Raw genomic sequence first — 22,552 nt, 5'->3', positions numbered from 1 at the left:
CTCGTCACTGCCTGTTATGCCCCTGGCGTTTGGGACGGCAATGAAGGTCCTCCATCCCTGTCTGTCCTTGGCCATCTTCTCCATTGTGTCCAGGTGCGGTTCAGAGTACTCATTTCTGCCCCGACGGTATGGCACCATTGTCCTGGGTCTCCAGCGCTTACTCCGCTCTTCAGGGGCTGTCTTGATAATGGAGTTGGCCCCTCTTCTCATCCATGCTCAATCCATCACCAATCTTTCCTCATGATGACTGTGACCATGTCTCCTCGGTGGCACCGAAAGATTAGGCAGTGGTTGGAAATTTTTACTTGGCCAGAAAATACGGCGGGTCTTCCAGAAGGTCGTGGTGTGGAGTGACGACAACTTGATAAGGTCGTTCTCTGTCATGCAACAGCATTCTGACCCGTACAACAGTGTGGGCGCTGTACTTGGTTGATCCCTATATGTTGCTCATTTCCCTGAAGTCGTTTCTATCTTTGCTGGGTCTGCACTGGATGGGGCCCTTGATCCTCCCACCCTACCGAATGATGCTGCCCAGGTAGGTGGGTCTTACCCGGTACTGGGTAAGATAAACGCCTTGACGGGAGGAGAGGAGACTTGGTTCTGATGGTCATGGTCTCAGTCTTTCTCCGTCTGACTAAGTCCAACCCGTCCACCAAGGGTACACAGGCTCTGAGTTTCCTTTGGCATGTGCTGGTGTGGATAGTCACAGTCACAGTCACAGTCACAGTCACAGTCACAGTCACACAGTCACAGTCACAGTCACAGTCACAGTCTCACAGTCACAGTCACAGTCACAGTCACACAGTCACAGTCACAGTCACAGTCACAGTCACAGTCACAGTCACACAGTCACAGTCACAGTCACAGTCACAGTCACAGTCACAGTCACAGTCACACTCACAGTCACAGTCACAGTCACAGTCACAGTCACAGTCACAGTCACAGTCATAGTCACAGTCACAGTCACAGTCACAGTCACAGTCATAGTCATACTTTGTTGATCCCGGGGGAAATTGGTTTTCGTTATAGTTGCACCACAAATAATAAATAGTAATAGTAATATTACTATTAGTAAATTGTAATAGTCATGGAAATATTAACTAGTAATAGAATAGTAACAGAAAAATAGTAATAAATAGTTAAATAGTAATATGTAAATTATGTCAGTAAATTATGAAATAAGTCCAGGACCAGCCTATTGGCTCAGGGTGTCTGACCCTCCAAGGGAGGAGTTGTAAAGTTTGATGGCCACAGGCAGGAATGACTCCCTATGACGCTCTGTGCTGCATCTCGGTGGAATGAGTCTCTGGCTGAATGTACTCCTGTGCCCACCCAGTACATTATGTAGTGGATGGGAGACATTGACCAAGATGGCATGCAACTTGGACAGCATCCTCTTTTCAGACACCACCGTCAGAGAGTCCAGTTCCATCCCCACAGCATCACTGGCCTTACGAATGAGTTTGTTGATCCTGTTGGTGTCTGCTACCCTCAGCCTGCTGCCCCAGCAGACAACAGCAAACATGATAGCACTGGCCACCACAGACTCGTAGAACATCCTCAGCATCGTCCGGCAGATGTTAAAGGACCTCAGTCTCCTCAGGAAATAGAGACGGCTCTGACCCTTCTTGTAGACAACCTCAGTGTTTTTAGACCAGTCCACCAGTATGCGATAGTAATGCAAGATCATCCGCAAAGTCAAGGTCTTCTAAAGTAGAGAATAGTGTCCACCTAATGCCACTCTGCTTATCCTCATTGTTTGCCTCAGAACCCAATCACCAGGTAAAACAATATTGCCGATATCACAGAGCCTTGGCTGACGCTTAACTTTAAAGCTCAAATTGCAGTCCCCGGTCTGCAGGTGAAGTTAGCATTGAAACACTGGATAAGCTGGACAATTTTGGAAAGGATCCGTATGATCTGAGAATTCCAGGGGGGTGGGGGTGGGGGAGATTTCTGGAATGCCTATCAGATGGCTTTGTAGAGCAGCTCGTGGTTGAGCCCACAAGAGGATCAGCTACTCTGGATCGGGTGTTGAGAAATGAACCGGAATTGATTAGAGAGCTTAAGGTAAAAGAACCCTTAGGGGTAAGTGATCATAATATGATTGAATTCACACTGAAATTTAAGAAAGAGAAACTAAAGTCATATGTATCAGTTTTGCAGTGGAATCAAAGAGATCACAGAGGAGTGAGAGAGGGGTTGGCCGGAATTGATTGGAAAAGAACACTGGCAGGGATGATGGCAGAGCAGCAATGGCTGAAACTTCTGGATATATACATCCCAAAGATGAAGTAATACTCTAAAGGCAAGCATGGGTAAAAAGGGAAGCCAAAGCTAACATAAAAAACCAAAGGTAGGGCATATAACAGAGCAAAAATTAGTGGGAAAATAGCGGATTGGTAAGCTTTTAAATACCAACCGCAGGAAACTAAACAGTGATTAAGAAGGTAAAGATGGAATACAAAAGTAAGCTAGCCAACAATATTAAAGAGGATCCCAAAAGTGTCTTCAGATACCTGAAGTGTAAAAGAGAGGCAAGAGTAGATATTGGATGGCTGGAAAACGATGCTGGGGTGGTAGAAGTGGGGGCAAGGAAATGGCGGATGAACTGAACAGGTATTTTGCATCATTCTTCAGCATAGTGGAAGTTCCGGGTGTCAGGGGTCATGAAATATGTGAAGTTGCCATTATTAGAGAGAAGGTTCTTGGGAAACTGAAAGACCTGAAGGCGGTCAAGTCAGCTGGACCAGATTATGTACACCCTGGAGCTCTGAAAGAGGTAGCTGAAGAGATTGTGGAAGTATTAGTAATGATATTTCAAGAATCACTAGATTCTGGAATGCTTCCAGAGCACTGGAAAATTGCAAATGTCACTTCACTCTTCAAGAAGGGAGAGAGGCATAAGAAAGGAAATTACAGGCCATTTAGTCTGACCTCAGTGGTTGGGAAGATGTTAGAGTCGATTGCTAAGGATGTGGTTTCAGGGTACCTGGAGGCACATGGCAAAATAGGCCGCAGTTGGCATGGTTTTCTCAAGGGAAAATCCTGCCCGACAAATCTGTTGGAATTCTCTGAAGTAACTACCTGGGGTCAATTTCCGCCACTGCCTGTAAGGAGTTTGTATTTTCTCCCCTTGACTGTGCGGGTTTCCTCCAGGTGCTTCGGTTTCCTCCCACAATCCAAGGATGAACTAGTCGGTAGTTAATCGGTCATTGCAAATTGTCCTGTGATCAGGCTAGGGTTAAATCGGGGGATTGCCGGGCAGCATGGGCCAGGGGGCCGAAAGGGCCTACTACACGTTGCAACTCAATAAAATAAATAAATAATAAATAACAAGCAGGAGCACCAAAGGAGAATTGGTTGATGTTGTGTATTTGGATTTTCAGAAGGCCTTTGACAAGGCGCCATACAGGAGGCTGCCTCACAAGCTACGAGCCCATGGTATCACAGGAAGATTTCTAGCTTGGATAAAGCAGTGGCTGCTTGGCGGGTGTCAAAGAGTGGGAAAAAGCAACCATTTTCTGATTGGCTGCTGACTAATGGTGTTCCACAGGGGTCTGTGTGGGACTGATTCTATTTACGTTATATGTCCATGATTTGGATGATGGAATTGATGGCTTTTCCCCAAACTTGCAGATGATATGAAGAAAGCTGGAGGGGGGCGGGTAGATTTGAGGAAATAGGGAGGCTACAGAATGACTGAAGACAGATTAGGAGAAAGGGAAAATAAATGACAGATGGAATACAGTGTCGGGAAATGTCTGGTCATGCGCTTCGGTAGAAGAAGTGAAATGGTTGAGTCATGTCCAAGTGGAGAGAAAATACAAAAATATGATGCGCAAAGGAATTTGGGCAGGTTTCCCTAAAGGTTAGTCTGCAGGTTGAGTCTGTGGCTTGGACGGTAAACACAACGTTGGCATTCATTTCAAAAGGAATGGAATATAAAAACAAAGATGTAACGTCGAGACTTTAAGCACTGGTGAGGCCTCACTTGGAGTATTGTGAGCAGTTTTGGGCCCCTTACCTTAGAAAGGATGTGCTGACCCTGGAGCGGGTTCAAAGGAGGTTCACAAAAACGATTCCAGGGTTAAATGGCTTCTCCTTCTGTCCCATCAGTTTACCGAACACCATTTTGTGCTTGATGCGAATTTCCTTCAGTTCCTCCATTACCCTAGGCTCTCTGGCCACTATCACATCTGGGAGATTGTTTGTGTCTTCCCTAGTGAAGACAGATCCGAAGTAACTGTTCAGCTCATCTGCCATTTCTTTGTTCCCCATAATAATTTCACCCGTTTCTGTCTTCAAGGGCCCAACTTTGGTCTTAACTAATTTTTTTCCTCTTCACATACCTAAAGAAGCTTTTACTATCCTCCTTTATATTTTTGGCTAGCTTACCTTCGTACCTCATCTTTTACCCATATTGCCTTTTTAGTTATCTTCTGTTGCTCCTTTAAGTCACCCAGTCCTCTGGCTTCCCACTCATCCTTGCTATGTTACACAGCGTGAAGATCTAGTCGACAACAGTCCCTGTTTCTCCCAAAGCCAACTTGTTCTTTCCTCAAGCACACGTCGACAGCTTCTGTAATCGGATGGACAATGTCTTTGGCGAGACCCTTGCTGGGCCCTGACAGAAGTGCGATGCCACGCCAATTGTTCCAATCACCTTGCTCTCCTTTCTTGGGGATGCTAACAATAACACTATTCGTCCAGTCCCCGTTCCAAGATGATAGTAAACAGTGGCCACAGGATGCCTGCTGCAACTTTTGGATCAGCTTTGACCAGTTCAGCTTCAAATTGACATGGCTTGGAGCATTGCTGTTCTTTAAACACAACAACAATATTTTCTCTCTTGGGTGGATCTGTGTTGATATCGAGGTCCTCTGCTATCTCTTGAAAGTCAGGTTCTCCATTTGGTGGTGGTCTGTTCAGTAATTCCCCTGAAATACTCTGCCTATTGCGCTTCCTGCTCTTTCTCAGTTGTCAAAAGCAGACTGTTCTTATCTCTCTATGTCTCGATCTTGGCCGTGTTCGGGACTTCCCTCATGCTGCCAATAGCTTCCTCTCGGTTTTCACTGCTGTCAGTCATGCAGACCCTGGATGGAGACGCAGGAATAGCGTCGCACATGATATAGGATTCTTCACTTCTCTTTCTGTAACAAGCTGTCAGGGTTGTTAGTTCTGAACTGAATTCCCAAATCTGGAACACCACAAAAGGGCTGGCCGCTACCCTTTGACCTGTTTGACCCCACCGAGAGTCAAAGTACAACGCCCTACCTCCAGGCAAAATAGATCTCTGGATCATTGAGGCGCACGTCTCCAAACCCTACGACAAGGTTGCGGTACTCCAGCGGGCTTAAAATTATGAGGTGGATCCCTTACTCCTCCTTACCTCTGTCCTAAATGGACACCCCTCTATTCCAAAGCTGTGCCTGCCCTCTGGCCCTAGACTCTTTTAATGAGAAACCCCCTCATTCTTCTAAACTCGAGTGAGTACATGCCCAGAGGTTCAATGGTTCTGTTACATACCACTAGGCAGGAAGATCTCGCTGTGTGGGTCACAGCTTTGCTTCCCTGACACTACCGCACTCCACGCTGCTCCCGGGACGGCGGGGCTCCGCTCGCTGCCATTAGGAAGGAGGTACAGGAGCCTCAGGGCTCAGGAACAGTTATTACCCCTGAACCAAAGGGGATAACTTCACTCACCCTACCATGAACTGTTCCCACAACCTATGGACGTTTCTCAAGGACTCTTCACCTCATATTCTCCACAATTATTCCATATTTATTACTGTTGTTATTTGTAGCAGGTTTCCTTTTTTGTTTTTTTCTTTATTTGTATTTATCGAGTATGCCCACAAGAAAATTAATCTGTCCCTCTGACTATACCCCTTACCCATCCTCTGGGTTCCCCCCACCCTGTCTTTCTCCCTGGGCCTCCTGTCCCACGATCCTCTCATATCCCCTTTGCCAATCACCTGTCCAGCTCTTGGCTCCATCCCTCCCCCTCCTGTCTTCTCCTAACATTTTGGATCTCCCCCTCCCCCTCCCACTTTCAAATCTCTTACTATCTCTTCTTTCAGTTAATCCTGACGAAGGGTCTCGACCCGAAACGTCGACTGTACCTCTTCCTAGAGATGCTGCCTGGCCTGCTGCGTTCACCAGCAACTTTGATGTGTGTTGTAAGAAAATTAATCTCATGGTTGTATTTGGTGGCATATATGTGCTTTCATAATAAATTTACTTCGAAGTGTGTCCTCTGCCCCGTCTTTTTCTTCCAGGCTCGATCTGCGTGTGAAGAAGATGCACTCAAAGCCGTAGTCTACGTTAACGTGAGTGATGTCAGGGAGGTGGTGACCGACCGCTTCCTGTGCACAGGAGGCGATGAGAAGGAGGCCATCAGCTGCAAGGGTGAGGTCCTCTCCTCCTACACCCACCACCCCCCCCCCCACGGAACCCCCTACTCCAACTAGCAGTCCCAGGGCCATCCTTTGCTCTCTGTACGCAGAGGACAAACCAGAACGCTGATGCTTGAGATCAGGTATATTCAGATACACAGCACTCTGCAGCCGGGCGGTAAACAACAATTGAGGTCTGGAACTCAAGGCAGTCACAGCCTGGGATTTCTGGAATGCGCTTGGGAGCTTTCACAGAGAGAGAGAGGTTTCGACCCCTCATACAGCAAGAAACAGGCCCTTTGGCCCAATTGTTCCATGCTGACCAAAGTGCCACATATAATCCAATCCCATTTGCCAGTATTTTGTCCATAACGTTGTTCATTGGCTATATTTAAGAGGGAGTTAGATATGGCCCTTGTGGCTAAAGTCATCAGAGGGTATGGAGGTAAGGCTGGTACAGGGTTCTGAGTTGGATGATCAGCCATGATCATACTGAATGGCGGTGCAGGCTCGAAGGGTCGAATGGCCTGCTCCTGCATCTATTTTCTATGTTTCTAACCTTCTGAATCTTCCTTATCTACGTACCTGTCCAACAGTTAAAACTTGCCATTGAACCTGCCTCTGGCAGCTCTTTCCCACCTTTTGTGTAAAAAAACAACTTTGTCCCTCAATTTCCTCTTAAATCTCCCCCCCCCCCACTTTAAACCGGTGCCCTTTAGTTCTTGATTCCCTAAACCCGAGAAAAGCCACTGTCCATTCGCCCTACCTGTGCCCCTTGTGATTGCATAGACCTCCAAATCTCCAAGGAATAAATTCCCAACTTGTGTAACCTTTCCCTGTGACTCAAGTCCCTCAAGTCCTGGTAGTATGCTCATAGATCTTTCCCTTTCCAGTTCAATATCATCCCTCCCACAGCAGGGCGGCCAAAACTGACTGTAATGCTCTAAAGTGGGGCCTCACTGGCGTCTTATACAGCTGCGTCATGACCTTCCAAGTTCTGTACAGTCATAGAACACTACAGCACAGATACAAACCATTCGGCCCGTCTAGTTTGTGCTGAACTATCAATCTACCTATTTCCATCGACCTTCATGACCCATGCATACACCTAATATAAATTCTCTTCTTCCGCAGACACTTCCACATTCTAACCACCCTAAATGAAAAAGCTCCCCCTCAGATGTTTCACCTTTGTCCCTTAACCCATGACCGCTAGTTCTAATCTCACCCAACCTCGATGAAAAGGCCTACTTGTATTTACGCTACATGTAAACCTACTTGCCATCAGCATTGACCCATACCTTAGGGGCTGCAGCTCCGGATCATTCCTCGGGGTTTACTCCCGAAGCCCTCCCCACGAGAGGGTGTAGCCGCAAGGCAGCGGAGGTTTGAGATCAGAGTTTTCCTTCTCCTAGATGAGCTGCCAACCACGACTAATGAGCCCCAGCCGCCCGAAGCGACTGATTTTAGGGCGCCAGTCACCCACCTTTGCGCCTTCTCCCGTCGGTGGAATCAGTTCCACCGGGTTTAGTCGCTAAGCCACACGGGAAGGCCGGGAGCTGGACTTGGTTGTCAGAGATGTATTGGAAATGCACGCCGCTGGAACATTTACTAGCTAGCGGGGTTTTATCTGCACTACCACCCACCCCCGCGCTAGTACAAACTGAGACTGGAGACTTGCTGGGACTGGAGGACTTGCGTTATGAAGATAGGCTGGCGCTGTTTCTCAAAGGTTTATAAAATCATGAGTGGACGGTCACACTCCTTCTCCCCCGGGCAGGCAGGAGAGTCTGCAGCTCTATCTGCGACGGTGCTGTAGCCGGCTCGTAAGTTCATTGGTCATTGTAAATTGTCCTGTGATTGGGGCTCGGTGCGTTGCTGGTCCAGCCGGAAGGGCCTGTTCTGAAATAAATCACTACAGAGCAGAAGTTTCAGGCGAGAGGAACAAGAGTTAAAGGGGGACAATAATTACCAAAACTAAAGAAACCGGAAAAAGTGACAGAAACAGGTCCAATTACGTTTTTCATTCTATACCAGCATACAATATGGTGACCTATACGCACTTTGGTCATTTATTTACTTTGAGAGAGGATCTCGGACAGGGACGTGGGCCAAACGCAGGAAATGGACGAGTTGGGCCGAAGGCCTCAAAAAGCACCTTCGAAGTATGATGAATAGAAGGATGTCCGTTCAGAACGAGGATGAGGAGGAGTTTCTTTAGCCAGAGGGTGGTGAATCTGCACGGGCAGCTGTGGAGGCCAAGTCGCTGGGTATACTTAAAGTGAACGTTATAGGTTCTTCACTAGTCAGCGCGTCAAAGGTTACGGGAAAAGACGGGAGAGGGGAAATAACTCGGCCATCACGGAATGGTGGAGCAGACTCGGGGGAAGATGTTACGGGTTTTGGAAGACTGCTCACTTTGCCTTTCATAATGGCGGAGCAATCTCGATGGTCTCGTCCGGCTTCCCTGTCGTACGGTCTCCGTGTAGTATGACTGCCCTGAGCCTCCCCCTCCCCCTCGAGATCGGCGTCTGAGAGCTGGATTCCGTTTTCTTTTGACAGGAGATTCCGGCGGCCCCCTGTCGGTGCGGAAGGTATACCGGTACATCCAGGTAGGTGCACCGATTTGCCGCGGCCGCAGTCAGTCGGAGAGAAGCCACTGCGCTCCCTCTGGCTCCGGTGGTCCGCGTAGCTGGGAAGGGAGTTCCAGGCTTTAGGCCCAGTTCCGCAGTCGTGAGCGGGACGGGGGAGCCGAGGGCGGTTTTTGTTCCTCTACGCCGACTGGCATCGCTGCTTCTGGGGACGAGGCTCTGCAGGGTTGGGAAACCCAGGGCAAAACACTGGAGGAAATAAAGGGTTTCGGGGTGAAACGTCGACTGTCTATTCCGCTCCACCGGCGCCCGCTGACCCGCTCAGTTCCTCCAGAATTGGTGCGTGTTGTTCTGGATTTCCAGCATCTGCAGAATCTCTTGTCTGTGGTTTGCCGGTGGATCGGACCTGTGTAGGTATTCATGTGCGGGCGTCTGTGAAGTTGGGTGTGACAGTCGAGGTTGGCGGGCCTTCCACTGATGCCGCTGTCCTACTGAAATCCCCCAAGCACCTGCTCCGTGCTCCTCCTCCGCCTGCTGATGATGGGGGTGGCGGTGGGTGGCAGCGGGTAAGCCCCTTCACACAGGGCTCCAGGCAAGGTGAACAGCTGCAGTCACTAACTGTGATCTCTGTCTCTCTCCCTTCCCATTCTAGGTAGGTATTGTGAGCTGGGGGGTGAAGGACGTCTGTTTGGACTTTCGCCCCCCAGCCGACGCCAGGGACTTCCACCTCAACGTGTTCCGGGTGGTGGACTGGCTTCGGGAGCACCTTGCCGGGAGTGTGCGCTTCCTGCAGCCCCAGGCCGGCGCACGCTAGGACAGCGCCACCGCTGCCCCGTTCCACTCCCTCCCTCCCTCTCTCTCTCTCTCAGGAACGCAGCCCGGCCAGACCCATACACCTACCCAGCGACCCCAGCTCCCCACCCACTCTGTCCCATCCTGGTCACTCACCACCGTGACCAATGACTTTCAGAATAGAAACCAGCTCTGCGGCTCGCCTCGCCCATGCTGGCCCACTTGCCCACGGTAGGGCCTATTCTCCACCCAACAACCCGTCGAAACGCCTTTCCGATTGTAATGCTATCCATCTCCTTCAGTTTGCTCCAACTCAGCAAACATTTACCGGTCATAGTGTGCCCTGGATTCCACTATCTAGGGAGAAAAACTATGACTATCTATCTATTAATATATGCACCTCTAAAAGGCTCCAGAGATAATAAACCAGTCTCTCCATCCCAGAACCTCTCCTGCACCCTCTCTAACATCACCACACACTCTCTGTGGTCTGGTAACGAGAGCTGTGCACTACACCCCAACAACAGGTTTCCTCCCAATATCCACACTGACACACACACACACTGATAGACTGACATACACAGAGACGCGCATACATTCATTCACACACACACACACACACACACATAGACTGACATACAGAGACACGCATACATACACACACACACACACACTGACACGGACACGCATACAGACTGACAAACTCACACTCTGATACTCCAGGGAATTGCTGATGTTCCTCTCCCCTGCACCAGCCTGGCACTGACTATTAGCTGCTCTCTCTCTCTCTCTCTGACTGCAATGCCCCTCCGCGCACTACCTTCTCCCCAAGACCTTCAGAGTTACACAAGCAGCCGAGGACAAGTTCACCAACCCTGCCGGAGGACAGGTGGACGGAGGGAGTGAGAAGCCCACCTCGGCTCTGCATCAGACAGGTGGTGAGGATGGGTGGGGGCAGAGCTGGTGGGTTTCCGTCGTAATCACCGTCAACTCCCACAGCAGGATAGGCCATCACTTTCCGTATCAGCACCGTCCGGAACAGCAGAGTGGGGTGGGGTGGGGTGGGGAAGAGCGGCGATCGGCATTTGATCTGATGATGCTCTCAGCTCCTGTGGGAAGGACTGAGGGGTGGGAGGGTGGCCTGGAGAATGGGAAGGTTCCTCATTGTGGCTCTGCACTGCTTCTATAACTGAACTAATAAAAGTCACAAACGTCCAACATGTCCGACTGTAACAGACCAGCGGAGGGGCGGAGGTGAAGAGGATGTGTAGAACAGAGGAGAGAGAAGAGGAGGGGAGGTAGTGGGGGAGGAGAAGTTGGTGGGGGGTCGCGGATTGTCGCAGAGGGGGCAGGGGGAAGGGGCGGGTGAGGAGGAGGAGGCGGGGTGAGGAGGAGGGGAAAGGGTAAGGAGGAGGAGGAGGGGAAAGGGTGAGGAGGAGGAGGAGGGGAAAGGGTGAGGAGGAGGAGGGGAAAGGAGGAGGAGGAGGAGGGGAAAGGGTGAGGAGGAGGAGGAGGGGAAAGGGTGAGGAGGAGGAGGAGGGGAAAGGGTGAGGAGGAGGAGGAGGGGAAAGGGTGAGGAGGAGGAGGAGGGGAAAGGGTGAGGAGGAGGAGGAGGGGAAAGGGTGAGGAGGAGGAGGAGGGGAAAGGGTGAGGAGGAGGAGGAGGGGAAAGGGTGAGGAGGAGGAGGAGGGGAAAGGGTGAGGAGGAGGAGGAGGAGGGGAAAGGGTGAGGAGGAGGAGGAGGGGAAAGGGTGAGGAGGAGGAGGAGGGGAAAGGGTGAGGAGGAGGAGGAGGAGGGGAGTGAGGAGGAGGGGAAGGAGGAGGAGGAGGGGGAAGGGTGAGGAGGAGGAGGAGGGGGAAGGGTGAGAAGGAGGAGGAGGGGTGAGGAGGAGGAGGAGGGGAAAGGAGGAGGAGGAGGGGAAAGGGGGAGGAGGAGGAGGAGGGGAAAGGGGGAGGAGGAAGAGGAGGGGAAAGGGGGAGGAGGAAGAGGAGGGGAAAGGGTGAGGAGGAGGAGGAGGGGAAAGGGTGAGGATGAGGAGGAGGAGGGGAAAGGGTGAGGAGGAGGAGGAGGGGAGTGAGGAGGAGGGGAGTGAGGAGGAGGGGAAGGAGGAGGAGGAGGGGGAAGGGTGAGAAGGAGGAGGAGGGGTGAGGAGGAGGAGGAGGGGAAAGGGGGAGGAGGAGGGGAAAGGGGAGGAGGAGGAGGAGGAGGAGGGGAAAGGAGGAGGAGGAGGAGGGGAAAGGAGGAGGAGGAGGGGAAAGGGTGAGGAGGAGGGGGGAAGGGGTGAGGAGGAGGGGAAAGGGTGAGGAGGAGGGCAAAGGGTGAGGAGGAGGAGGAGGAGGAGGGGAAGGAGGAGGGGAAGGAGGAGGAGGAGGGGAAAGGGTGAGGAGGAGGGGAAAGGGTGAGGAGGAGGAGGGGAAAGGGTGAGGAGGAGGAGGGGAAAGGGTGAGGAGGAGGGGAAAGGGTGAGGAGGAGGGGAAAGGGTGAGGAGGAGGAGGGGAAAGGGTGAGGAGGAGGAGGAGGAGGGGAAAGGGTGAGGAGGAGGGGAAAGGGTGAGGAGGAGGAGGGGAAAGGGTGAGGAGGAGGAGGAGAAAGGGTGAGGAGGAGGGGAAGGAGGAGGAGGAGGGGGAAGGAGGAGGAGGAGGGGGAAGGAGGAGGAGGAGGAGGGGAAAGGGTGAGGAGGAGGGGAAAGGGTGAGGAGGAGGGGAAAGGGTGAGGAGGAGGGGAAAGGGTGAGGAGGAGGGAAAGGGGTGAGGAGGAGGGGAAAGGGGTGAGGAGGAGGAGGAGGAGGGGAAAGGGTGAGGAGGAGGAGGAGGGGAAAGGGTGAGGAGGAGGAGGAGGGGAAAGGGTGAGGAGGAGGAGGAGGAGGAGGAAGGAGGAGGAGGAGGGGAAAGGAGGAGGAGGGGAAAGGGTGAGGAGGAGGGGAAAGGGTGAGGAGGAGGGGGAAGGGTGAGGAGGAGGGGGAAGGGTGAGGAGGAGGGGGAAGGGTGAGGAGGAGGAGGAGGGGGAAGGGTGAGGAGGAGGGGGAAGGGTGAGGAGGAGGAGGAGGAGGGGAAAGGGTGAGGAGGAAGGGAAAGGGTGAGGAGGAGGGGAAAGGGTGAGGAGGAGGAGTAGGGGAAAGGCTGAGGAGGAGGGAAAGGGGTGAGGAGGAGGAGGAGGGGAAAGGGTGAGGAGGAGGAGGAGGAGGGGAAAGGGTGAGGAGGAGGAGGAGGGGAAAGGGTGAGGAGGAGGAGGAGGAGGGGAAAGGGTGAGGAGGAGGAGGAGGAGGGGAAGGGTGAGGAGGAGGAGGAGGAGGAGGGGAAAGGGTGAGGAGGAGGAGGGGAAAGGGTGAGGAGGAGTAGGAGGAGGGAAAAGGGTGAGGAGTAGGAGGAGGGGAAAGGGTGAGGAGGAGTAGGAGGAGGGGAAAGGGTGAGGAGGAGTAGGAGGAGGGGAAAGGGTGAGGAGGAGGAGGAGGAGAAAGGGTGAGGAGGGAAAGGGGTGAGGAGGAGGGAAAGGGGTGAGGAGGAGGGAAAGGGGTGAGGAGGAGGGAAAGGGGTGAGGAGGAGGAGGGGAAAGGGTGAGGAGGAGGAGGAGGAGGAGGAGGAGGGGAAAGGAGGAGGAGGGGAAAGGAGGAGGGGAAAGGAGGAGGAGGGGAAAGGAGGAGGGGAAAGGGTGAGGAGGAGGAGGGGAAGGAGGAGGAGGAGGGGGAAGGGTGAGAAGGAGGACGAGGAGAGGGAAGGGTGAGAAGGAGGAGGAGGGGAAAGGAGGAGGAGGAGAGGGAAGGGTGAGAAGGAGGAGGAGGGGAAGGGTGAGAAGGAGGAGGAGGGGAAAGGGTGAGGAGGGGAAAGGGTGAGGAGGGGAAAGGGTGAGGAGGGGGAAGGGTGAGGAGGGGGAAGGGTGAGGAGGGGGAAGGGTGAGGAGGAGGGGAAAGGGTGAGGAGGGGAAAGGGTGAGGAGGGGAAAGGGTGAGGAGGGGAAAGGGTGAGGAGGGGAAGGGTGAGGAGGGGGAAGGGTGAGGAGGGGGAAGGGTGAGGAGGGGGAAGGGTGAGGAGGGGGAGCAGGGTGAGGAGGGGGAAGGGTGGAGGAGGGGGAAGGGTGAGGAGGAGGGGGAAGGGTGAGGAGGAGGGGGAAGGGTGAGGAGGAGGAGGAGGGGAAAGGGGTGAGGAGGAGGAGGGGAAAGGGGTGAGGAGGAGGAGGAGGGGAAAGGGTGAGGAGGAGGAGGAGGAGGGGAAAGGAGGAGGAGGAGGAGGGGAAAGGGTGAGGAGGAGGAGGGGAAGGAGGAGGAGGAGGGGGAAGGGTGAGAAGGAGGAGGAGGAGAGGGAAGGGTGAGAAGGAGGAGGAGGAGAGGGAAGGGTGAGAAGGAGGAGGAGGGGAAGGGTGAGAAGGAGGAGGAGGGGAAAGGGTGAGGAGGGGAAAGGGTGAGGAGGGGGAAGGGTGAGGAGGGGGAAGGGTGAGGAGGGGGAAGGGTGAGGAGGGGGAAGGGTGAGGAGGGGAAAGGGTGAGGAGGAGGGGAAAAGGTGAGGAGGGGAAAGGGTGAGGAGGGGAAAGGGTGAGGAGGGGAAAGGGTGAGGAGGGGAAAGGGTGAGGAGGGGAAGGGTGAGGAGGGGGAAGGGTGAGGAGGGGGAAGGGTGAGGAGGGGAAAGGGTGAGGAGGGGGAAGGGTGAGGAGGGGGAAGGGTGAGGAGGGGGAAGGGTGAGGAGGAGGAGGAGGGGAAAGGGGTGAGGAGGAGGAGGGGAAAGGGGTGAGGAGGAGGGGGAAGGGTGAGAAGGAGGAGGAGGAGAGGGAAGGGTGAGAAGGAGGAGGAGGGGAAAGGAGGAGGAGGAGAGGGAAGGGTGAGAAGGAGGAGGAGGGGAAGGGTGAGAAGGAGGAGGAGGAGGGGAAAGGGTGAGGAGGGGAAAGGGTGAGGAGGGGAAAGGGTGAGGAGGGGGAAGGGTGAGGAGGGGGAAGGGTGAGGAGGGGAAGGGTGAGGAGGGGGAAGGGTGAGGAGGGGGAAGGGTGAGGAGGGGGAAGGGTGAGGAGGGGAAAGGGTGAGGAGGGGGAAGGGTGAGGAGGGGGAAGGGTGAGGAGGGGAAAGGGTGAGGAGGAGGGGAAAGGGTGAGGAGGAGGGGAAAGGGTGAGGAGGAGGGGGAAGGGTGAGGAGGAGGGGGAAGGGTGAGGAGGAGGGGGAAGGGTGAGGAGGAGGAGGAGGGGAAAGGGTGAGGAGGAGGAGGGGGAGGGGAAAGGGTGAGGAGGAGGAGGAGGGGAAAGGGTGAGGAGGAGGAGGAGGGGAAAGGGTGAGGAGGAGGGAAAGGGGTGAGGAGGAGGAGGGGAAAGGGTGAGGAGGAGGAGGGGGAGGGGAAAGGGTGAGGAGGAGGAGGAGGGGAAAGGGTGAGGAGGAGGAGGAGGGGAAAGGGTGAGGAGGAGGAGGAGGGGAAAGGGTGAGGAGGAGGAGGAGGGGAAAGGGTGAGGAGGAGGGAAAGGGGTGAGGAGGAGGAGTGGAAAGGGGTGAGGAGGAGGAGGGGAAAGGGGTGAGGAGGAGGAGGGGAAAGGGGTGAGGAGGAGGAGGGGGAAGGGTGAGGAGGGGAAAGGGTGAGGAGGGGGAAGGGTGAGGAGGGGGAAGGGTGAGGAGGGGGAAGGGTGAGGAGGGGAAAGGGTGAGGAGGGGGAAGGGTGAGGAGGAGGGGGAAGGGTGAGGAGGAGGAGGAGGGGAAAGGGGTGAGGAGGAGGGGGAAGGGTGAGAAGGAGGAGGAGGAGAGGGAAGGGTGAGAAGGAGGAGGAGGAGAGGGAAGGGTGAGAAGGAGGAGGAGGGGAAAGGAGGAGGAGGAGAGGGAAGGGTGAGAAGGAGGAGGGGGGAAGGGTGAGAAGGAGGGGAAAGGGTGAGGAGGAGGGAAAGGGTGAGGAGGAGGGAAAGGGGTGAGGAGGAGGGGAAAGGGGTGAGGAGGAGGAGGAGGAGGGGAAAGGGTGAGGAGGACGAGGAGGGGAAAGGGTGAGGAGGAGGAGGAGGGGAAAGGGTGAGGAGAAGGAGGAGGGGAAAGGGTGAGGAGGAGGAGGAGGGGAAAGGGTGAGGAGGAGGGGAGTTAGGAGGAGGGGAGTGAGGAGGAGGGGATGGAGGAGGAGGAGGGGGAAGGGTGAGAAGGAGGAGGAGGGGTGAGGAGGAGGAGGAGGGGAAAGGGGAGGAGGAGGAGGGGAAAGGGGAGGAGGAGGAGGGGAAAGGAGGAGGAGGGGAAAGGAGGAGGAGGAGGAGGGGAAAGGAGGAGGAGGAGGGGAAAGGGTGAGGAGGAGGAGGGGAAAGGGTGAGGAGGAGGAGGGCAAAGGGTGAGGAGGAGGAGGAGGAGGAGGGGAAGGAGGAGGAGGAGGGGAAAGGGTGAGGAGGAGGGGAAAGGGTGAGGAGGAGGGGAAAGGGTGAGGAGGAGGAGGGGAAAGGGTGAGGAGGAGGAGGGGAAAGGGTGAGGAGGAGGAGGGGAAAGGGTGAGGAGGAGGGGAAAGGATGAGGAGGAGGGGAAAGGGTGAGGAGGAGGAGGGGAAAGGGTGAGGAGGAGGAGGAGGAGGGGAAAGGGTGAGGAGGAGGGGAAAGGGTGAGGAGGAGGAGGGGAAAGGGTGAGGAGGAGGAGGAGAAAGGGTGAGGAGGAGGGGAAGGAGGAGGAGGAGGGGGAAGGAGGAGGAGGAGGGGGAAGGAGGAGGAGGAGGAGGGGAAAGGGTGAGGAGGAGGGGAAAGGGTGAGGAGAAGGGGAAAGGGTGAGGAGGAGGGGAAAGGGTGAGGAGGAGGGAAAGGGTGAGGAGGAGGGAAAGGGGTGAGGAGGAGGGGAAAGGGGTGAGGAGGAGGAGGAGGAGGGGAAAGGGTGAGGAGGAGGAGGAGGGGAAAGGGTGAGGAGGAGGAGGAGGGGAAAGGGTGAGGAGGAGGAGGAGGAGGAGGAAGGAGGAGGAGGAGGGGAAAGGGTGAGGAGGAGGAGGAGGAGGGGAAAGGGTGAGGAGGAGGGGAAAGTGTGAGGAGGAGGAGGAGGGGAAAGGGTGAGGAGGAGGAGGAGGGGAAAGGGTGAGGAGGAGGAGGGGAAAGGGTGAGGAGGAGGGGAAAGGGTGAGGAGGAGGGGAAAGGGTGAGGAGGAGGAGGGGAAAGGGTGAGGAGGAGGAGGGGAAAGGGTGAGGAGCAGGAGGGCAAAGGGTGAGGAGGAGGAGGGGAAAGGGGTGAGGAGGAGGAGGGGAAAGGGGTGAGGAGGAGGGGAAAGGGGTGAGGAGGAGGAGGAGGGGAAAGGGGTGAGGAGGAGGAGGAGGGGAAAGGGGTGAGGAGGAGGAGGAGGGGAAAGGGGTGAGGAGGAGGAGGAGGGGAAAGGGGTGAGGAGGAGGAGGAGGGGAAAGGGTGAGGAGGAGGAGGGGAAAGGGTGAGGAGGAGGGTAAAGGGTGAGGAGGAGGAGGAGGAGGGGAAAGGGTGAGGAGGAGTAGGAGGAGGGGAAAGGGTGAGGAGAAGTAGGAGGAGGGGAAAGGGTGAGGAGGAGGAGGAGGAGGAGGAGGGGAAAGGGTGAGGAGGAGTAGGAGGAGGGGGAGGGGAAAGGGTGAGGAGGAGTAGGAGGAGGGGAAAGGGTGAGGAGGAGGAGGAGGAGGGGAAAGGGTGAGGAGGAGGAGGAGGAGGGGAAAGGGTGAGGAGGAGGAGGAGGAGGGGAAAGGGTGAGGAGGAGGAGGAGGGGAAAGGGTGAGGAGGAGGAGGGCAAAGGGTGAGGAGGAGGAGGGGAAAGGGGTGAGGAGGAGGAGGGGAAAGGGGTGAGGAGGAGGAGGGGAAAGGGGTGAGGAGGAGGAGGGGAAAGGGGTGAGGAGGAGGAGGGGAAAGGGGTGAGGAGGAGGAGGGGAAAGGGGTGAGGAGGAGGAGGGGAAAGGGGTGAGGAGGAGGAGGAGGGGAAAGGGTGAGGAGGAGGAGGAGGAGGGGAAAGGGTGAGGAGGAGGAGGGGAAAGGGTGAGGAGGAGGAGGAGGGGAAAGGGTGAGGAGGAGGAGGGGAAAGGGTGAGGAGGAGGAGGGGAAAGGGTGAGGAGGAGGAGGAGGAGGAGGGGAAAGGGTGAGGAGGAGAGGAAAGGGTGAAGAGGAGGAGGGTGAAGAGGAGGAGGGGAAAGGGTGAGGAGGAGGAGGGGAAAGGGTGAGGAGGAGGAGGGAAAAGGGTGAGGAGGAGGGAAAAGGGTGAAGAGGAGGAGGGGAAAGGGTGAGGAGGAGGAGGAGGGGAAAGGGTGAGGAGGAGGGTAAAGGGTGAGGAGGAGGAGGAGGGGAAAGGGTGAGGAGGAGGAGGAGGGGAAAGGGTGAGGAGGAGGAGGAGGGGAAAGGGTGAGGAGGAGTAGGAGGAGGGGAAAGGGTGAGGAGAAGTAGGAGGAGGGGAAAGGGTGAGGAGGAGGAGGAGGAGGAGGGGAAAGGGTGAGGAGTAGGAGGAGGGGAAAGGGTGAGGAGGAGTAGGAGGAGGGGAAAGGGTGAGGAGGAGGAGGGGAAAGGGTGAGGAGGAGGAGGGGAAAGGGTGAGGAGGAGGAGGGGAAAGGGTGAGGAGGAGGAGGGGAAAGGGTGAGGAGGAGGAGGAGGAGGAGGGGTGAGGAGGAGGAGGAGGAGGGGTGAGGAGGAGGAGGAGGAGGAGTAGGGGAAAGGGTGAGGAGGAGGGGAAAGGGTGAGGAGGAGGAGGAGGAGGGGAAAGGGTGAGGAGGAGGAGGAGGAGGGGAAAGGGTGAGGAGGAGGAGGAGAAAGGGTGAGGAGGAGGGAAAGGGGTGAGGAGGAGGGAAAGGGGTGAGGAGGAGGGAAAGGGGTGAGGAGGAGGAGGGGTGAGGAGGAGGAGGGGAAAGGGGTGAGGAGGAGGAGGAGGAGGGGAAAGGGTGAGGAGGAGGAGGAGGAGGGGAAGGGTGAGGAGGAGGAGGGGGAAGGGTGAGGAGGAGGAGGGGGAAGGGTGAGGAGGAGGGGGAAGGGTGAGGAGGAGGGGAAAGGGTGAGGAGGAGGGGAAAGGGTGAGGAGGAGGGGAAAGGAGGAGGAGGAGGGGAAAGGGTGAGGAGGGGGGGAAAGGATGAGGAGTAGGAGGAGGGAAAGGATGAGGAGGAGGAGGAGGGAAAGGGTGAGGAGGAGGAGGAGGGGAAGGGTGAGGAGGAGGAGGAGGAGGAGGGGAAGGGTGAGGAGGGGAAGGGTGAGGAGGAGGGGAAGGGTGAGGAGGAGGGGAAGGGTGAGGAGGAGGGGAAGGGTGAGGAGGAGGGAAAGGGGTGAGGAGGAGGGAAAGGGGTGAGGAGGAGGGAAAGGGGTGAGGAGGAGGGAAAGGGGTGGGGATGGTAGCAGAGAGGGCAGCGGCAGAGGGGAGGAGGAGGGGGCAGACGAGGGAGGGGAGGAGGAAGAAGGAGGGGAGGAGGAAGGAGGGGGGAGGAGGAAGGAGGGGGAGGAGGAAGGAGGGGGAGGAGGAAGGAGGGGGAGGAGGAAGGAGGGGGAGGAGGAAGGAGGGGGAGGAGGAAGGAGGGGGGAGGAGGAAGGAGGGGAGGAAAGGGGGGAGGAGGAGGAGGGGGGAGGAGGAGGAGGGGGAGGGGGAGGAGGAGGAGGAGGAGGGGGAGGAGGAGGAGGAGGGGGGGAGGAGGAGGAGGAGGGGGAGGAGGAGGAGGAGGGGGAGGAGGAGGAGGAGCGAAGGGGGACGGGGAGGGGGGAGGGGGAGAGGGGGAGGGGGAGGGGGGAGGGGGAGAGGAGGGGGGAAGAGGAGGGGGAGGGGGGAAGAGGAGGGGGAGGGGGGAAGAGGAGGGGGAGGGGAGAGGAGGGGGAGGGGAGAGGAGGGGGAGGGGAGAGGAGGGGGAGGGGAGAGGAGGGGGAGGGGAGAGGAGGGGGAGGGGAGGGGAGAGGATGGGGAGGGGCTAGGAGGAGGGGAGGGGGAGGAGGGGAGGGAAGAGGGGGAGAGGAGGGGAGAGGAGGGGAGAGGAGGGGAGAGGAGGGGAGAGGAGGGGAGAGGAGGGGGAGGAGGGGGGAGGAGGGGAGAGGAGGGGGAGGAGGGGAGAGGAGGGGGAGGAGGGGGAGGAGGGGGAGGAGGGGGAGGAGGGAGAGGAGGGGGAGAGGGGAGAGGAGGGGGGAGAGGAGGAGGGGAGAGGAGGGGGAGAGGAGGGGGAGAGGAGGGGGAGAGGAGGAGGGGGAGAGGAGGAGGGGGAGAGGAGGAGGGGAGAGGAGGAGGGGAGAGGAGGGGGAGAGGAGGGGGGAGAGGAGGAGGGGAGAGGAGGGGGGAGAGGAGGGGGAGAGGAGGGGGGAGAGGAGGGGGGAGAGGAGGGGGGAGGAGGGGGGAGAGGAGGGGGGAGAGGAGGGGGGAGAGGAGGGGGAGAGGGGGGGTGAGAGGAGGGGTGAGAGGAGGGTGAGAGGAGGGGTGAGAGGAGGGGTGAGAGGAGGGGTGAGAGGAGGGGTGAGAGGAGGGGGGGAGAGGAGGGGGAGAGGGGGGGAGAGGGGTGAGAGGGGGTGAGAGGGGGTGAGAGGAGGGGGGGAGAGGGGTGAGAGGGGGTGAGAGGAGGGGGGAGAGGGGGGGAGAGGGGGGGAGAGGAGGGGGGAGAGGAGGGGGGAGAGGAGGGGGGAGAGGAGGGGGGAGAGGAGGGGGGGAAGAGGAGGGTGAGGGGGAAGAGGAGGGTGAGGGGGAAGAGGAGGGTGAGGGGGAAGAAGAGGGGGAGGGGACGAGGGGGGAGGGGACGAGGGGGGAGGGGACGAGGGGGGAGGGGGAGGGGACGAGGGGGGAGGGGGAGGGGACGAGGAGGGGACGAGGGGGGAGGGGGAGGGGGGACGAGGGGGGAGGGGGGCGAGGGGGAGGGGGTGGGGGTGGGGGAGGGGGAGTGGGAGGGGCGAGGGGGAGGGGGGCAGAGGGGGACGGAGGGGGAGGGGACAGAGGGGGAGGGGATGGAGTGGGGGGAGGGGATGGAGTGGGAGGAGAGGATGGAGGGGGGGAGTGGGAGGGGAGGATGGAGGGGGGAGGGGGAGGGGGAGTGGGAGGGGGGGAGGGGAGGATGGGGGAGGGAGGATGGGGGAGGGGAGGATGGGGGAGGGAGGATGGGGGAGGGGAGGATGGGGGAGGGGAGGATGGGGGAGGGGAGGATGGGGGAGGAGGGGAGGATGGGGGAGGAGGGGAGGGGAGGATGGGGGAGGGGAGGATGGGGGAGGGGAGGAGGGGAAGGTGGGAGATGAAGGAGGGTAAGGGCAGGATGGAGGAGCAGGGAGGAGGAGAGGAGGCAAGAGAAAGAGGGCTGAGGGTAACAGGAGGAGGAGGAAAGGGAGCAAGACATAGAGGAAAGGGGCAAGGGCAGAACGGAGGAGGTGGAAGTGGTGAGGAGGGGCATTGTGTCATATTTTGTGAAGCCCCATGTTTCGGCTGTTGGCAGGTTACCTCAGGGACTGATAACCCCTTTCCCGTCTCTGTGACCACTTCGCCCCTCACTGTGAAGCTCTTGCCACTTTCAGTGACCCGTCACAGGTTCCTCGCTCTACCCGTTGTCTGGGACGCGTGGAGAAGTGGTGGTGACGAAGAGACACACACTGTCGTCAGGCTGTTTATTTACACCGTCCCCTCCTTCCCCTGGTCACTGGGTGTAGAGGCTGGCGGCAAACACAATGTCCCTCTTGATCAGATTGGACGCTTGCTCCATCTTGGCGTGCAGCGTGGGGTCACCGATGATGCGGGCCGCATTGCGCACGTCACGGCATGTCTCGTTAAGCCGCTGGATGCAGCGCACGATGATCCCCTCCTGTACGTCGGTCAGCGTTGTGATCTCAGCGAAAGGCTTCGGGCAGACCGGGCAGAGCGTGGTCAGAGACAGGGCCAGACGGAATCCCCCAGCCACCCGTATCCCCCCATCGGCCCGGGGACAGGGGACACCACCCACCCGTATCCCCCCATCGGCCCGGGGACAGGGGACACCAGCCACCCGTATCCCCCCATCGGCCCGGGGACAGGGGACACCACCCCACCAGCCACCCGTATCCCCCCATCGGCCCGGGGACAGGGGACACCACCCACCCGTATCCCCCCCATCGGCCCGGGGACAGGGGACACCACCCACCCATATCCCCCCCATCGGCCCGGGGACAGGGGACACCACCCACCCGTATCCCCCCCATCGGCCCGGGGACAGAATCCCCCACCCCCAACCGTATCCCCCCATCGGCCCAGGGACAGGGGACACCACCCACCCGTATCCCCCCATCAGCCTGGGGACAGGGGACACCACCCACCCGTATCCCCCCATCGGCCCGGGGACAGGGGACACCACCCACCCGTATCCCCCCATCGGCCCGGGGACAGGGGACACCACCCCACCAGCCACCCGTATCCCCACATCGGCCCGGGGACAGGGGACACCACCCACCCGTATCCCCCCCATCGGCCCGGGGACAGGGGACACCACCCACCCATATCCCCCCCATCGGCCCGGGGACAGGGGACACCACCCACCCGTATCCCCCCATCGGCCCGGGGACAGGGGACACCACCCACCCGTATCCCCCCATCGGCCCGGGGACAGAATCCCCCACCCCCACCCGTATCCCCCCATCAGCCCGGGGACAGGGGGACACCACCCACCCGTATCCCCCCATCAACCCGGGGACAGAATCCCCCACCCCCAACCGTATCCCCCCATCGGCCCAGGGACAGGGGACACCACCCACCCGTATCCCCCCATCAGCCCGGGGACAGGGGACACCACCCACCCGTATCCCCCCATCGGCCCAGGGACAGGGGACAGGGGACAGGGGACGGGACAGGGGACACCACCCACCCGTATCCCCCCATCGGCCCGGGGACAGGGGGTTACCACCCACCCGTATCCCATCGGCCCGGGGACAGGGGACACCACCCACCCGTATCCTC

The 22,552-nt window shown here is 57.8% G+C and overlaps 2 protein-coding genes across 3 annotated transcripts in view; one reads left to right on the top strand and one right to left on the bottom strand.

Moving 5' to 3' along the window:
- The window catches only part of LOC134346498 (complement factor B-like), a 58,551-nt gene extending 48,400 nt beyond the window's left edge, over window positions 1–10,151 (top strand). Inside the window, exons 16-18 of the mRNA XM_063047879.1 lie at window positions 6,282–6,411; window positions 8,961–9,014; window positions 9,646–10,151. Of these exons, the coding sequence (XP_062903949.1) occupies window positions 6,282–6,411; window positions 8,961–9,014; window positions 9,646–9,803 (342 nt within the window). The 3' untranslated portion in view covers window positions 9,804–10,151. The remainder of the gene's footprint in view (window positions 1–6,281; window positions 6,412–8,960; window positions 9,015–9,645) is intronic.
- Window positions 10,152–20,969: 10,818 nt separating this feature from the next.
- skic2 (SKI2 subunit of superkiller complex) overlaps window positions 20,970–22,552 on the bottom strand; it is a 130,309-nt gene continuing 128,726 nt past the window's right edge. For both annotated transcript variants that reach the window (XM_063047877.1, XM_063047878.1), the window contains one exon: window positions 20,970–21,464. In XM_063047877.1, coding sequence (XP_062903947.1) covers window positions 21,264–21,464 — 201 coding nt within the window. In that variant the 3' untranslated portion in view covers window positions 20,970–21,263. The remainder of the gene's footprint in view (window positions 21,465–22,552) is intronic.

Source organism: Mobula hypostoma, chromosome 5, assembly GCF_963921235.1.
Source record: "Mobula hypostoma chromosome 5, sMobHyp1.1, whole genome shotgun sequence".
Lineage (NCBI taxonomy): Eukaryota > Metazoa > Chordata > Chondrichthyes > Myliobatiformes > Myliobatidae > Mobula > Mobula hypostoma.
The sequence above is the reverse complement of the archived record's forward strand: the minus strand, read 5'-3'. Positions and strand labels throughout refer to the sequence as shown.